Source organism: Oenanthe melanoleuca, chromosome 3 (assembly GCF_029582105.1).
Source record: "Oenanthe melanoleuca isolate GR-GAL-2019-014 chromosome 3, OMel1.0, whole genome shotgun sequence".
Classification (NCBI taxonomy): Eukaryota; Metazoa; Chordata; class Aves; order Passeriformes; family Muscicapidae; genus Oenanthe; species Oenanthe melanoleuca.
In genome coordinates this window covers 50,522,369-50,536,376 of record NC_079336.1, presented here as the reverse complement: position 1 = coordinate 50,536,376, position 14,008 = coordinate 50,522,369, and the positions used below count along the sequence as shown (strand labels likewise).

At 39.5% G+C, this 14,008-nt stretch overlaps 1 protein-coding gene across 1 annotated transcript in view; it reads right to left on the bottom strand.

Annotated features, from left to right (window-relative positions):
- RSPO3 (R-spondin 3) overlaps positions 1-14,008 on the bottom strand; it is a 57,677-nt gene that overhangs the window by 25,411 nt on the left and 18,258 nt on the right. The window contains exon 2 of the mRNA XM_056488821.1: positions 380-571. Within this exon, the coding sequence (XP_056344796.1) occupies positions 380-571 (192 nt within the window). The remainder of the gene's footprint in view (positions 1-379; positions 572-14,008) is intronic.

The following is a 14,008-nucleotide window of genomic DNA, read 5'->3' as shown; positions in this document are numbered from 1 at the left end:
ACAGCTCCAGCCACCTAGATTCAGCATTCCTCAGTCCCCTCTCTCTCTTCAGAGCTGCCAGCATTCTCTTGCCTCTGAAGTGCCATGCCTGGTGCCCACTGGTGCTTCTTCACGTGGAGATGTAGAGGAGGAGGAGGAGGAGGCCATCACCTGGGCTCTAGGCAGGTCATTCATGCAGAGCCAGGGTCCCTGAGCTTTAGGCCATTTTGTGATCTTTAACTTCTTGCTTGGGTTAATATTTACTGCACTAATACAAAGAACTGAACAAATAAGGACACAGCCTGACTGCCTCCTTCTCCTTCAACTTGACTCCTAAGGAGACACAGCATTCAAGAGAGAACAGACAAATCCATGTGGTTCCCCTTTCCCCAGCACTTACTTGCACACTTATTAATGTCAGGATACCGTGTCCCATAGTATCCGCTTGGACATGAGGAAAGACACACTCCAATCTGTTTCATGCCAATCCTCTCCAGAACAAAAAACAGCCTGGGCTTACATGACAGGCATCCATTGTAGTCTGAGCATGTAGCACACCCTCCTTGGCAACCCTGGCTCACGTTAGGATGCACTGAGAAGAAAAGAATTGGGAAAAAAAACAAAAACAAACAAACTGTGAGAGAACAATACATTAAACAAGACCATGAAATAATGGTTCCTCTCCACTTGGAAGGATGGACCATCCATCTCTCTGACAGCTCTTACAGATTACCTCATTTTTTCTTGTGTCTCTTATGACCTCACTTGTCATTTCAGAAATTATTTCGTCTGCATAAAAATGAGAAGCTCAGCTGACATCTTCACATCTTGCAGAAATAGCCAACAGTAAATGATCTTTGAAATTTTAGAGAACATTCATTTTTCTTTTCCCTATTTTCAGGGGCTTTTCTGCCTTGTGTGCACTTGGCTCAGCAGATAAATTCATGTTCACTTATTCTTGCTTTTACAAGTTAGATGATTAAAAATCGATCTAGTGTATGATTTTTTCATTGACTAAATGCCATTTTATTTGGGTTCTGCTGTTCAGGAATATGCCCTTGTAAGATCTGGTAATATTTTACCTTAAAAAAAAGACACAGGAGAGCCATCCTTCTCACCCTCCTTCTTTCCCTGGAATGTTCTCTCTGGCATGTTTTTAATCTCTAACAATTACAACCTGATGTTTAGACTTAACTGTGGCATTCACCCTGCTCCAGTCTCAGCATGTAGCATAGGTAGGATTATATTTGCCTTTCAATTGAATTGTTCTAATTCTTCAGACAAGGAAAGCAAAATTTATTACAGACACTGCCTAACTTTTTTAGGGGCTTGGGGATAGCAGGAAAGAGGATGCTGTTTGCAGACTGTCTTTTCAGTAGCAGACAATCTGCTCCGTGATACACTGAAGTTCATTACTTCTAGGTGGTAGAGAATAAAGTTTTGCATCCTCCTGTGCTTTAGAAGTTGTTACCTATTTTTAATTCCTTCTTGCTTGCTTTCTTAAATAAATTGAAACTAAATTTATAACTTGTATTTCTAAATATTATAGGCTTGCTGTTCTGCCTTCTCCTCAGGCCTGTGATAATTTTATAAATATACACATGCCGTGGTGTCATTGCCTGTTTTAGTGCTTTGACTTTATTTTGCTCTGCAGACACTGCTAAATAGCTTGCACACACAATTAACTTGTTTTTTTCAGCTCCTTTCTGTGGAGCCCTTGGAGGCAGACCAGGAGTCCATGGGAATCCATGTCTCACATGTTGAGAGCCACCACTGCCTGCTGCTTAGGGAAGGGTTGCCTGGCAGGGAAGTTCAGGGACACCTCTGTACTTGGTTCACTTACACTCTCAGCAGAAAAGACATGTCCCATGAGTGGGAAAAGCACTTCTCTGTGCTCTGAGGTTTCAGTGACAAGTCCTGTGGTCTGAAGAAACTCAAAAGGAATTCAAGTTCACTCTTTCATTAATAAAATAAGGAATGAGAGTTATTTCTCTTAGTAGGCCTGGACATACACGAGATGCACAAATTTTGGCATTGCTGTGAACTAACAATTTCAGTAAGAATACAAGAACTCAATTCTCTGTGCATACTGAAGCACTCATTTTGCAGCACAACCTAGAGGAAAGTGTGCTTACAATGAGGACATGACACCACTATGGGAATAAATGGTATCCAGCACAGTGAGAAGTTGCAACCCCAATTCAGTTATCATACTTGCTTTCACGAGACTCTCAAAATACTGAGTATACTCAATAAATATAACACTTTTTTTGTCCGAAAATATTCCAAAGATACAGAGCTTATTTATTTTGAGATTAAGAGCCTGGAAAAAAATTTCTTTTTAAATTTAAGTAAATGAAAATGTCTTTGCCTCTCTCCTCTGTCTGTGGCCCTTGTATGAAACTACTTTAAAAGGCAGACACAGTAATGTGATCTAAGAAGCTGACATTATTTAAAAACTATCTGTGACTTTCCTTCATTAAGGCTGACAGTTGGATGAAAAAGCAGCTGAAGTACAAAATATTTGTCATCAAAGCTGCTATATAAAATATGGATGATCACTTTTGACTGGAAACATATTATGTGTGAGCACCTGTGACACATCATTATGAATAGATTCTCTTGACAGAGAAAACATTATGTGCAACTGCTCTGAGGTCAAGATGTGTGTGTGAGCCGAGACAGGCAATACTTTACTATTGAAATATGATAATTCTCTATAGCTAAGATCCATTACATGGCCAATTTCCATCCCCCCTTCAACTCCAGAAGTACTAAGTATAAAATAAAACATACTCTTAGCAATTTTCAGAATTTCTGCCTCTTTTCATGCATTCCAGATACATTCATACTAATAACACAGCAAAAAAGGAAAGCCTCTAGTTCCAAATGGAGAATGTTATTGCTAGAGTTATGGAACAAGAAATAGGATAAAATATGCAAGTCAAGCTCCATTGATTTCATGTCATGTTATAATTGAATGTGTGAAGCAAAATAAATTCCAGTTCTTGGAAATTCTTAGAAAAAAATATCACTGAAAAGTCAGAATTAATATTTTAAATGAAGCATGGCTTTTTTCTCTTAAAAATTATTAAAGAGATGCTCTTTTTTATTGTATCTTACTGTATCTGGCATTTGTTTGAGTCTTGTATCTGTGTAATAAAATACTTTCTCCTTTGTCTTGCAGTAAGGGTAGACCCTTATTCTGCCCAGGAAAGAATCAAAGCAGGGAGGGACAAACTGCATGCTCCAGAAACTGGCATTCTCTGAAAGCACTGGGCTTTGTCATGGAACCTGGGAGAAAAAAAATTGTGAAGCAAAAATATTTGTGCCTAAAGAATGAGATAACGTGTTTGAAATTAGGCATCTCCAAGCTCCAGCTGAAGATCTCGTTCCTGTTACCTCTCAGCCTCCTCCCTCTCTGGTTCAGATCCAGATGCTTGCCATATCCTTGCAAAGCATGGGCCAGTCCTTCCCCTGCTGCAAAGGCTGGGTGGGATTGAAGGGATTCCAGAATCCATTCAATCTTCTGGGTACAGAATTGGCCCTTACTCTTCCTCTCTCATTTCAGCAAATTGTTAGAACCTGGAGATCTCAGTGCTTCAGCAACTGCAACCATAACCCCAAGGAAGCAACCAGAAGTTTTACCTTTTTCCCTGTATCAGACACTGAGCTCAGAGTTTATGTGATGTGCCACAAGAAGCTGGAAACATAAACCCTATCTGGTGAAATCCAATCATGGTACACCAGGTGTAAGCATTGCTTCAAATTTCTATTCTTAGGTCAAGAGTAGAAATGGGTAAATAATGTATATCCAAGTTAAGAAACACTTCAAAGTGTAAAAGCAGGTGATAAAGCACTAGGAGAGCACAGACCACTCCTGTTAGCCACAAATTATAGATGTGGTAAGAGGGATGAAGAGAGATTCAGTGCCTTGGCAGAGGGCTGGGCATTGTGGCCTTGTGGGTTAGACACTGGCTGCAGAACCAGGAGGTATGGACTGTAGTATTGCAAATATGTCCAAGAAATGCTCTTGCTAAATACACTTGCTTGAAACCACTTAGTCTTTGGTGCAGCCTGCTCCATTACAAAGACAAAAAAAAAATATAAAAAATGAAATATAAAAAATTCTCAACAATGTTCAGAACTGACTCAATGAGGATGAAATATTCTAGGCATGACCCTACTAACCACTGAGTGCTCCACCCTCTTGTATCCTAACACTTTTTGATTACAGTGAAATCACAGACTCTCAGGGATGGAAAATGCAGCACAGCAGGGGGCAAAGCAAATGGTGGGAGCACAGAGACCCACAGACAAGTTCTTTCTCAGCTCTTACACAAACATCAGCCAGAAGTGGTACAAACTACTCGTTTGCAGATTCATGACTGGCTATATGTCCAAAACCTATCCCTTCTTTTTTCTTTTTCTAAAACCTAAATACTAGAGGTTAAAGAAGACCCTAAATGAATGTTGAACTATTCCCCTCTCCTCTCTGGCTTTAAGCCCTTTTTTACTCAGAGGCCTCTTTTTGTGCAAGCCGTTTGTCCAGATATTAGTTTTAAGTCTCATTAGCAAATGAAATCTCAGAATATTTTCCAAAGCCCTACTCTGGAAACAATGAGTTGTGGTCTCTATTAAAAATAGAAAGTTAAGGATAAGGAGCCGAGTTTGAATCTGAACTTTTGTGGATGAGAAGCTTGATTTTGACCGCATGCAGCAAATAAATTCCAAACCTTTGCAAAGACATCCTTCAATCAGTTTTACTCCATGTATAGATTAAAGTTTATGGGATCAGAAAACACGGAAATAAGGAAATACAGGAGAAATCCAGCTGGGCATGTGTTCTGAAGCTGGGGGAAAGCACAGGGTAGAAGAATGTTTTTTTGCCCCTTTGCCACAGCTGAGGTGCATTGTCTCATCACTGCTCTCCAACAACAAGATGTCCATTTAGAGGTTTGCTCTTGAAATGGATGTACTACGCAAATGAAATCCATCCCTGCTGCTGCTCCTGGTTTCTCAGGCTTGCACATTCTCACAGGAAATATTTTCACAGCAGAGCTGCTCTGGAATTTGGCCTTCCCAGCTGGGCTGCCCCTTGCCAGGAGAGCCAGACCCCACCTCAGCTCTTACCACCAGGCAGTGTCCACACGGACATTAGCCCTTGTGGTGGTGGGGATTTGGGATGGGAAATCCCACGGGTTCTCGTGTCATTTGATTGCTCTGAGCGCTCACTCGCGTTCCTTTCTCTTTCCTTGCCTAGTGAGAAGCAGCTGCCTGTGGTGGTGGCCTGAAAACAATGCTTCATGTAAGTCAGAGCTACTCTCAATCATGCAGGCCGTCCTTTAGGCAAGCGCAAAGAGCATTTGGCAGTCAGCTCTTCTAATGAGAAAGTCATTAAGGAATTCAGTTTGCAAACCACAGCGTATTTGCTCAGACTCTTTCTTGGACAGTGCTCCTTTGTCTGGAAACGCGTTAGAGGTGGGACACGCAATTAGTGGGGCAAAAATGCTGAACTGTCCTGTAGGCAACAGGCAGTGTGGAGCAAGGACAAAGCCCAGGAGTGGTAGGACAGCCCTGGGAGAGCCAGTATGCATGGGCTGGATAAATTTGTATTATCAGTGCTAAATAGATTGCTAGCCTGGGCCAAGGGGAAACCTGAGTTGAGTCTTGCAAGCCAAGCTCTTCTTGATCACTGGGCAAGGGACTGGATGTGCTGTGGTGGGGGAGCAGCTAGGGAAGGTAAACCTGTACATTGCAATTACTGCACTGGACTGGCAATAAGTGTTCTGGGATGCAACTGAGTCAGTGGTGATAGCTGAGGAATGTGGATTCTCTGTTCAGCCTCTTCTGGATCTACAGGAATCTGTGGCTCCTGCAAAAGAGGCAAAGAGGAAAATCTGTCTAGAAGTCTTAAGTCTAGAAGTTAAAGGCTTAATGTCTTCTGCTTCTCTTTGTAATTTGGTCTTCACAAATATTTTAGGACTTCTTTCTGAGAGGGTGGTAACTCCTCCGGAGATTTGCTTGACTTTTGTTTTACTTCAGAGTACTGCTGCCTTCTGATACAAAGCATGTAGCAAAGAGGATTCTCAAGTGTCTTCCTATGTTTTGAAGGAAAAAGATCTTATATGAAACAAAAAAAAAAATTCTACAAACATCTGCCTGGCTTGACAATATTTTTCCCTTCAAGAGGCACTTCACATCTGAGGGAAAAGAAACCAACCTATTTTATACACCAAGTATCAGGAATTCTAAAAAGCAACAGAAACGTGAGTATGGGACTGTTCCACAGTCTCAGGGAGTATCCATAACTGTTTTGTAGTGGTGTCTACGAGCAAGGAGGCCCTTGGCCCAAATGGCCAAGACCTCACTGGGGATTGCCTCATCATTATTAAACACATGTCTGGCAAAGTGATCCTGAAAATTAAGTGTACTGGCAGCCAGAACACTTTTCCTCTGAATTCAGTTAGAAAGAGCATCAACAGGCTGAAAAATCTCACCAGGGGTGCAGAGTTTTATGCAGTCTCCTAGCATTTTCAGCACAACAGAAATCAGCCACAACAACCACAAATGGCTCCTTGTCATTCCAGAGAGTTTTGTAAATAAACTGAAAAATTCTTTTCATGGAGAGAGAAGGGAAATTGACTTTTTTTTCCCCACATACTATGGAGCACCACCAACATTCAAGGATCCAGGAAGTTTAACCAGTATAGGAACCAAAGAGGATCCCTGAGAAAATTGCCTTAAACAACCTGATAGTGATGGTGATGGTGAAGACAATACTTTCTCACATGAAGTTCTAAATCCTATAAGCAACTACAGATATTACTTTTAGACTCAGCTGTAGTTGTTTCCAAATACCCAGCCTTCAAGAGTATCATTATGAATCTTTTCTAAAATGTAAACTCAATTATATAATCTCTGTCTGATTGTCTAGATTAAAAAAGCTGTTATAGTAAGTAATTGATCTCGTAAAAGTAGTAACCTAGTAATTGTATTAACCTAATGATTCATAATCACTCTGTAGTGACAGTTGTCAGATTCAGATAGTTACTAATCAAGCATCTGTGCTCAGATAAAAAAGGAGATCTGACTTTTGAAAGAGATTATATTTGATGCATATATAGATAGTGTTTTAATGCTCTAGTCTTGCAAATTGCTGTCATGAAGATCCGCAGCTGATTTTTTACTCTTTGTATGGACACAGAACTCTAAAAACAAAGCTGTCAACATCACTGTGACTCTCCAATCTCTTCCCTACAAGAATTGCATGCTTCTACTAAATAAAGAAGCAAAAATATATAGTGTACAGACTCATTCTTTGAAATGCGTGGTCTTTCCACTTGATGGTAACTTTCCATCTCTGATTTTTGTGCTTCTAACAAAGTTCATGAATGCTTAGGCTATCCTGGTGGCAGCAGAGCCTGTACCCCACACACCCCATTTGCTTCTCCTGTTTTGTTCTCCTAACATCCTGGAGACTTTTATTGTTGCGTATTACATAGATGCTCATGTATTTCCAATCTGTATAAGGATCACTCAGCTCATACTGTCAACATTACACAACTACAGTAGCATTTGCAAGTTCCTCATTTCCCACAGGGTCTTCTGAGACCAGAGTTTTTCTCTCAAAGTTTTGTTTCAGAAACCACAGAAAGAACAGCAGGATGTAACAGATTTTACTTTCCATGCCGGGGACTAGGGAGAAGGGTTTAGGCAGCAGAAGCCTGTAATCCCATGTCGAAACGATGATTTTCTACTACCATGTTTACAGCATTAAAAAATTAATAAGCCAGACAGCAAGCCAGCCCACTGCCTTGGCGGTGCTCAGATGTGCCTTTGGTCAATTACTTAATATCCTCTCAATTTAATGTATTTTCCTAAGTGGAACTGATCAAAAGTTTGTACTGAATGAAATGATTTCTTTCTGTGTAACGATTAAATTCATACCATACTGAAGCTAACTGGAAGCCCCAAGCACGTTGCTCACAGTGGAATTGTTCTGGACTGACGCCTGCAAACATTGAAATGGAACGTGTCTCTTTAAATTCAAGGCTCACATCAAGATTTGAAATCGTAGTATAGGTATTAAGGAGTGTCACAGTGCTGGAAAGTCTCTAAAAATTGTGTTCTATGATTTGTAACATGGAAAAACTCTGTTCTCACATTTTCATGAAGGAAAAAGGCTAACTTCTCCAGGCTTACTGGACCATCCATCTGCCAGTGACACAAAATACTGTCCAAAATTCCACATTGAAATTAAAGATTAAAACACTAGGTCTAGCCACCACTTCTCTGTTGCAGGGCTATGTAGCAACACACAGCAAATGATGATTTAACACTTTTCACCTTTCCTTCATGTCATTGGGACTCATGCTAGTCTAAAAGAGAAAGAAGTCAAAAGTTTCCGACTGCAAAACATGAACAGTGTGATTTGAAACCAGACACAACTCTGGTGGAAAAGAAACAAGTGTCATCATCACCAATCAGCTTGGACTCACTGACAAAAGCCCTGGGCCCCTAAAGTCAATGGTAAAACTCCTGTGAAGAAAAGGGGGTGAGGATAATTTGTTAATCAGCATAGTGTAGTCCATTGTTTGGAGCACAGTAATCTGATTTTTAGAGGGCAGTGTGATTGGATGGCCTGTTTAGGTTGGGATTAAGTAGTAGGATGGGTGAGATTTAAGTAGGCATCTGACTCCTGCGAAACTGACTCAGTTCAGCAGCTCTGTGTGCCTGGATTTTCTGGTGAAGTAACTATGAATGGCACGTACTTAGGACTTGCTTTATCACCCCTTCTGCGTGCTGCCCTCCCTTTGAAGTCTGAGCCTTTCCCTCCCAGCCAGCTTCACTGCCGCACACACTGACCCACATGAAAGAAATTTAGTGCTCTCGCTGAGCATCATTCACTTCCCCAAAACCGTAATGCATCTGACATCACTGCAGTGACACACAGCAGGCAGCTTACTGCTGAGCTACAGCTGTGCTGCAAAGTATTTGAGCTGAATCATTGGGGTGCTGGTGACGAAATCAAGGCTATCATCCATTCTGTGCTAAAGCAGAGAAACAGCTCATTCTCTTTGTGCCACCACTTCCCTGAGGACTTGCACACCAATCAGGTCAGTTGGTTGGAAGAGAAAATGAATTAAAGTGAATTAAAACTTCTGCTCGGTTTTTATTTTATTTTTTTTTTTAATTGATGTAATATCTGTAATTTTATGCTTGTTATCCCAAATCCAATTAACAGTATAATGCTGACACATCAAACTTTTTCTAAGTGTCATATTCTAATGGAATTCTGTTCCATTAATAATTACATGAGTGGCTTTAATTTAAAATACCAATAACAATGTTGTAAAGGTGATAAGGAATTATAAGATATAGAACTTCCATTTAAAAGCAAAAAGAAATTCTACAATACAAAAAATAAACTGAGGCCACCTATTGACAATATTAGGTAAAGAAAAAGAAAACTTCATAGCCCAATAATTATATAAAATTATAATTATATTATATAATTAAAGTATATATATATTAATCAATATAAAAGAATTAAATATCTAGAAAACTTTGGGTTAGTCCTATGAGTCTTATTAAATATTTTATAGTAAGAGCTGCAAAGTTAATGGTTTTGAAGCCATTTTAATGTTTCTGTACAATAGCAAAAAAATATGCAAAAAAGTCTAAAAAATTTTTGTCTTTAAAATTCCTATCTAGCCTTAATGGAAAATAACCTCTCATTTGGAAAGATTAATGGGAAAACTATGAACTATAAATTTGAAGGGTGACTTATTTATTTGTGTAATACATTATTTAATATCACTGATGCACATCGAAAGTGACAACTGACACTTTTTATGCACAATTGAAGAAGTGGTCGTAAAAATATACTTTTGTTGAAGTATTTCACTGGTAACAATGGTAGGAGTCACATTATTTAGTCAGGATCAGAGCAGCACCCTGAGGGTGCGTATTTAACCTTGCTCTGCACTTTCTAATACGAATTTGTAAGACACCATCTTCTTAACCAAGCTCTCACACAAGAAAATGATCCATTTACTGTTTTGTGGCCTAAGAGAGCTGCTTTTTCAGGTGCTGGACGCCTTAGACAGCAAAATATCCTTAGCACTTTATTACATGCTCTGTTGAAGAACATTTTTCTAATAACTCCAGTAATGAGGAAGAGAGGACTGTTGGGTTCTGTTTTGTCTGCTGTAACTTAATTAAGCTGATGCAGAATGAATGATAGAAATAGAACCCATTACTGCAAATAGAACTGCCTAATATAAGTTATACCAACAATTAGTTAGGCTTCAGTGAAAACCCAACATCTCCTAGATATTAGAAAAACATGAAATCACAGCAGTTATTTTTAAAGCACCCAAAATGATGAATACTTGGCAGCTCAGCTGGTGGCTTGCCACCACACTGGGCTGCCATAAGACCGGGCTCGGATGTGAGATGACCGCAACACCACCACTCAAAATGCTGGGGCTGCTGCAGAAAAATTGTGCTAAAAAATGTCACAAGCAGATGCCAAAATGGAATAAGTGAAAGGAAAGACTGAACTGTGCCCTGGAATGAAAACATCCTCCTTAACTGGCTCCTTGACCTCCCAGATTAGCACGAAGGAAGTTAAGCTGTTTGTCTCACAGAGGTAGCAAACTGCTATCCCAAGTACCCAACAAGCATATGCTCCTGGTGACAGCAATCAAAATCATACATGAAGGGATCCAGTCCTGGGGTAGAATGATGGACCCAGTTACCAACTTGTGATCTGTAGACCACCAGAGATCTGCATGAGGTTAGAAATCAGGAAAAATTATTGTGATGGTGTCAGTTCTACACCTCCAAAGCAAAAATATACAGTCAGCACACATGAAAAAGAAGCCATGTGGAAAAAGGTAAATGCTTTCAGGATCTAGTTACTTTGTCTTTCCCTAACAATACCACATGTAAGAAATTCAGGGGTCCTTGGATTTGAAGGCTGATAAAATTGGCTAGTTAAGGTCCTTTTCTAGTTTTGTAAAGTACTAGAATCTACATTTTCAAATCTAGGGCCTCCAGTGAGATAACTAATCTCCTGCTTCATTCCTGTGTCTATACCCTCATTTTCATTATGGCTGCAGAAGATGCAGGTGGTCAGAGGTCTGAAAATGAAGCTATTTATTCAGGAATCTAATCAAAGGATACTTCACTTCTAGAGCCAAACTTAGAAATTTTGGCTTTTTCATCTTTGAGCTTCAATTTTTTAATCTCCAAAGGAGAAATGATACCTATCTCTTAGGACTGTGAGGTGTTTAATTCATGGATATTTACAATGTGTCCTCAGCTTTGGCTGAAATTCCTGGCTCCTTTGTAGATGCAAGCCTTCATGAGAGAGTCTATTCCTGGCACCACATTAAACCCTGCTTTATAGAGGGCTCTCTCATATACAGATTGTTATGGGCACAACTATTGAGTCATGGGTGCAAGTGTGGTAACAATTTATTGTAGTTATTCACACAACATTTCCCTGCACAGATTTCAAAGGCGAACTGAGACAAGTTGAGAAGCCAGTTCTTTCAACTTTCTGATTTCTGCTCTGTGACTGAAGAGATTAGATTATTGGAAAACATGCTATTAGCACTGGCTTGCAGCCAAAGGGTCTGCTATGGATTCTGCAAAGGGTGCTGTACTCACTGTGAATTAAGAAAAAGAGCTGGGTAAGTTACTCCAGCGAGGAATGTTCCCTTTGGGAATTGTCCACAGCAAATGAGAGCTGTGGTTGGCGAGCAAAGAGCAACAGGGAGAAGAAAAATAACAAAAAAGGTCAGAAATTTCAGGGAAATAAAAGGCTCTTTTTCTCCTCTACACTGAACACTAAGTTAACAAGCTTTAATGTTTCTTGATCCCTTTTATGCTACTTTCTCCCTACCCAGACCAAATTGGGAAAAAAACCCCATTCAATTACCAGGTAAGCCCATGATTAAATTCCTCCCCATTAGAAAAAGCACATCAGCATATGGTTACCTACATGCATATGTTACAGACCCCTTGACTTCAATTAGACTTAAATACCTGAGTAAAATTAAGGACTCATTCTTGAATGGAGGCTCTTGTGCTTGGAGCAGACACTTATCTCCCTGAAGTAGGCAAAAGCCTAACTCCTAACGTACTAACTTTGAAAATAATGCCTTGAACTTCTCAGTCATTAACTAATTCAAAGTTTAAAAATTTTTATTTTTTAGCTTCTCAATAGCTTAGGGTAATTTTGTATTGGGGAAAAAAATATAAACAAAAAACCCCTACCCCAAAATATTTTCAACATAATGACCATGTTTTCATGGTGTTCCAGAGAGCAAAAACATTATTCTTTTCTCCTTATTTTTAGAAAGTTTGGAAAAAAATTCTCTTCCCTAATACTTCAGAGAAATGCATAGCTGTGTGAATTCAAAAGACTTAAGAAAGGCTTCTAGCACTACTTTATTAACTTTTTAAAATTAATATTCATGCATTTTAAATCATTGCCATTATATTTGGGATTAATATTCCTACAGCGCTTGGAGTTACTAGCCCTGTTCCTCTGTGTCTCAGCTAGAGATTCAACAAAGATAATAATTTCAGTGCTCTTTTTAATATAAAGGTGTTCAACATTTAGATTACTAAATAGTTTTCTAAGGGGCTACTAAGCTATATCCTCCCAGGAAGGCAAACAGATTGCTTTGATTTCAGTAAGACTCAAACCAGTGTCTTATAAAAAGAGAGACTCAAAGCTTGTTCATTAATCTTTGAAGTATCTTTTTCAGCTTAAATCTGCTGTTTGCCTTATAATACTTTCCATACCAACATCATATGTAACACTCCATATGGATAAAAGCCAGTACCACAAAGGTGTTCTCGCAGAAAATTAGAAAGAGGTGTTCAAAGGCAGGCTAAATAAAAAGAAGGGCAAGTGATCAGGGAAAACATTTAAAAAGTTTATCATATACATGGGAAAAAGAGAATAATTAATGCAAACTATTGTGATTTCAACCATCCTTAAAACCCCTGAGAATGTTAAATAATCACATAGCAACAGCAGCAGGAAGACTTCCACTGTACATGCAGTTCTGTAGGACTTTTCACCCTGTGGTCCTCAAAGCACTTTCTGGCAATTAAATGAGATGCAGCTCCATGAGGTAAGTAAATGCTTTAGGGGCCATATTACCTTTAACAACACATGTTTGGAGAAGAGTGGGAAATGCACTGCCTGTCTGTTGGCTGCTATAACCAGTCTGAGCTGAGACACTTGGGGAACCTTCAGGTTGAAGTTGTGACTTTTGCCAGCAAACCCAGACTGGTTGCTATTGGTCTTACTCTGCTTTGTATTGCAAGAAGGAGGCACAGCCCATGCCTAAGCCCATGCCAAAATAATAGTTCAGTAGCAGGGATAAAGAAGGGACAGTGCATCACCTCACTGCTATTTGTTCCACCTATGAAGATCTCTAAGCTTTGAAGTGTCTTGTTGCTTCATAATACTTGAGAGCTGCTGGTGGCAGGCAGGGCAGAGCAATGAGGGAAATTGGGATGTCCTCATGTCTTCACTTCCAGCAACAACACAGTTTCTTGGGACAGCACTGTGTTAGATTCTGCCCTGATTCTCCCATAACAACTTTGTAAGCAAAGAACAAGTACATGAATATTTATCACCAAAAGGCTTTCACTGGCATAGAACAGGGCTGAGCTCAGACATTCTGAGGCCTCAGTCAAGCCTGCTCTTAGAGATAAAAAAGCATAGTAAAATCTGCAACTGGCTTAGGGAACTGTTTTCTCCAAAACCAGCCCTCTCCAAGCACACTTCACAACAGCAGTTCTTTGTCTAGGCAGTAAAAAAAAAAAGGAAAAATTAATAAAAAAAAAAAAGAAGAAAAAAAAAAGGCAATCTGTTACAAAGCATTGCCCCTAAAATATCTGTGTTATAATGATATCTACCACTGGAAGTGAAGATATAACCAATTAATGGTTGGAAAAAGGCATCAGTGAGATTCAACTGCATTAAAATAAAATT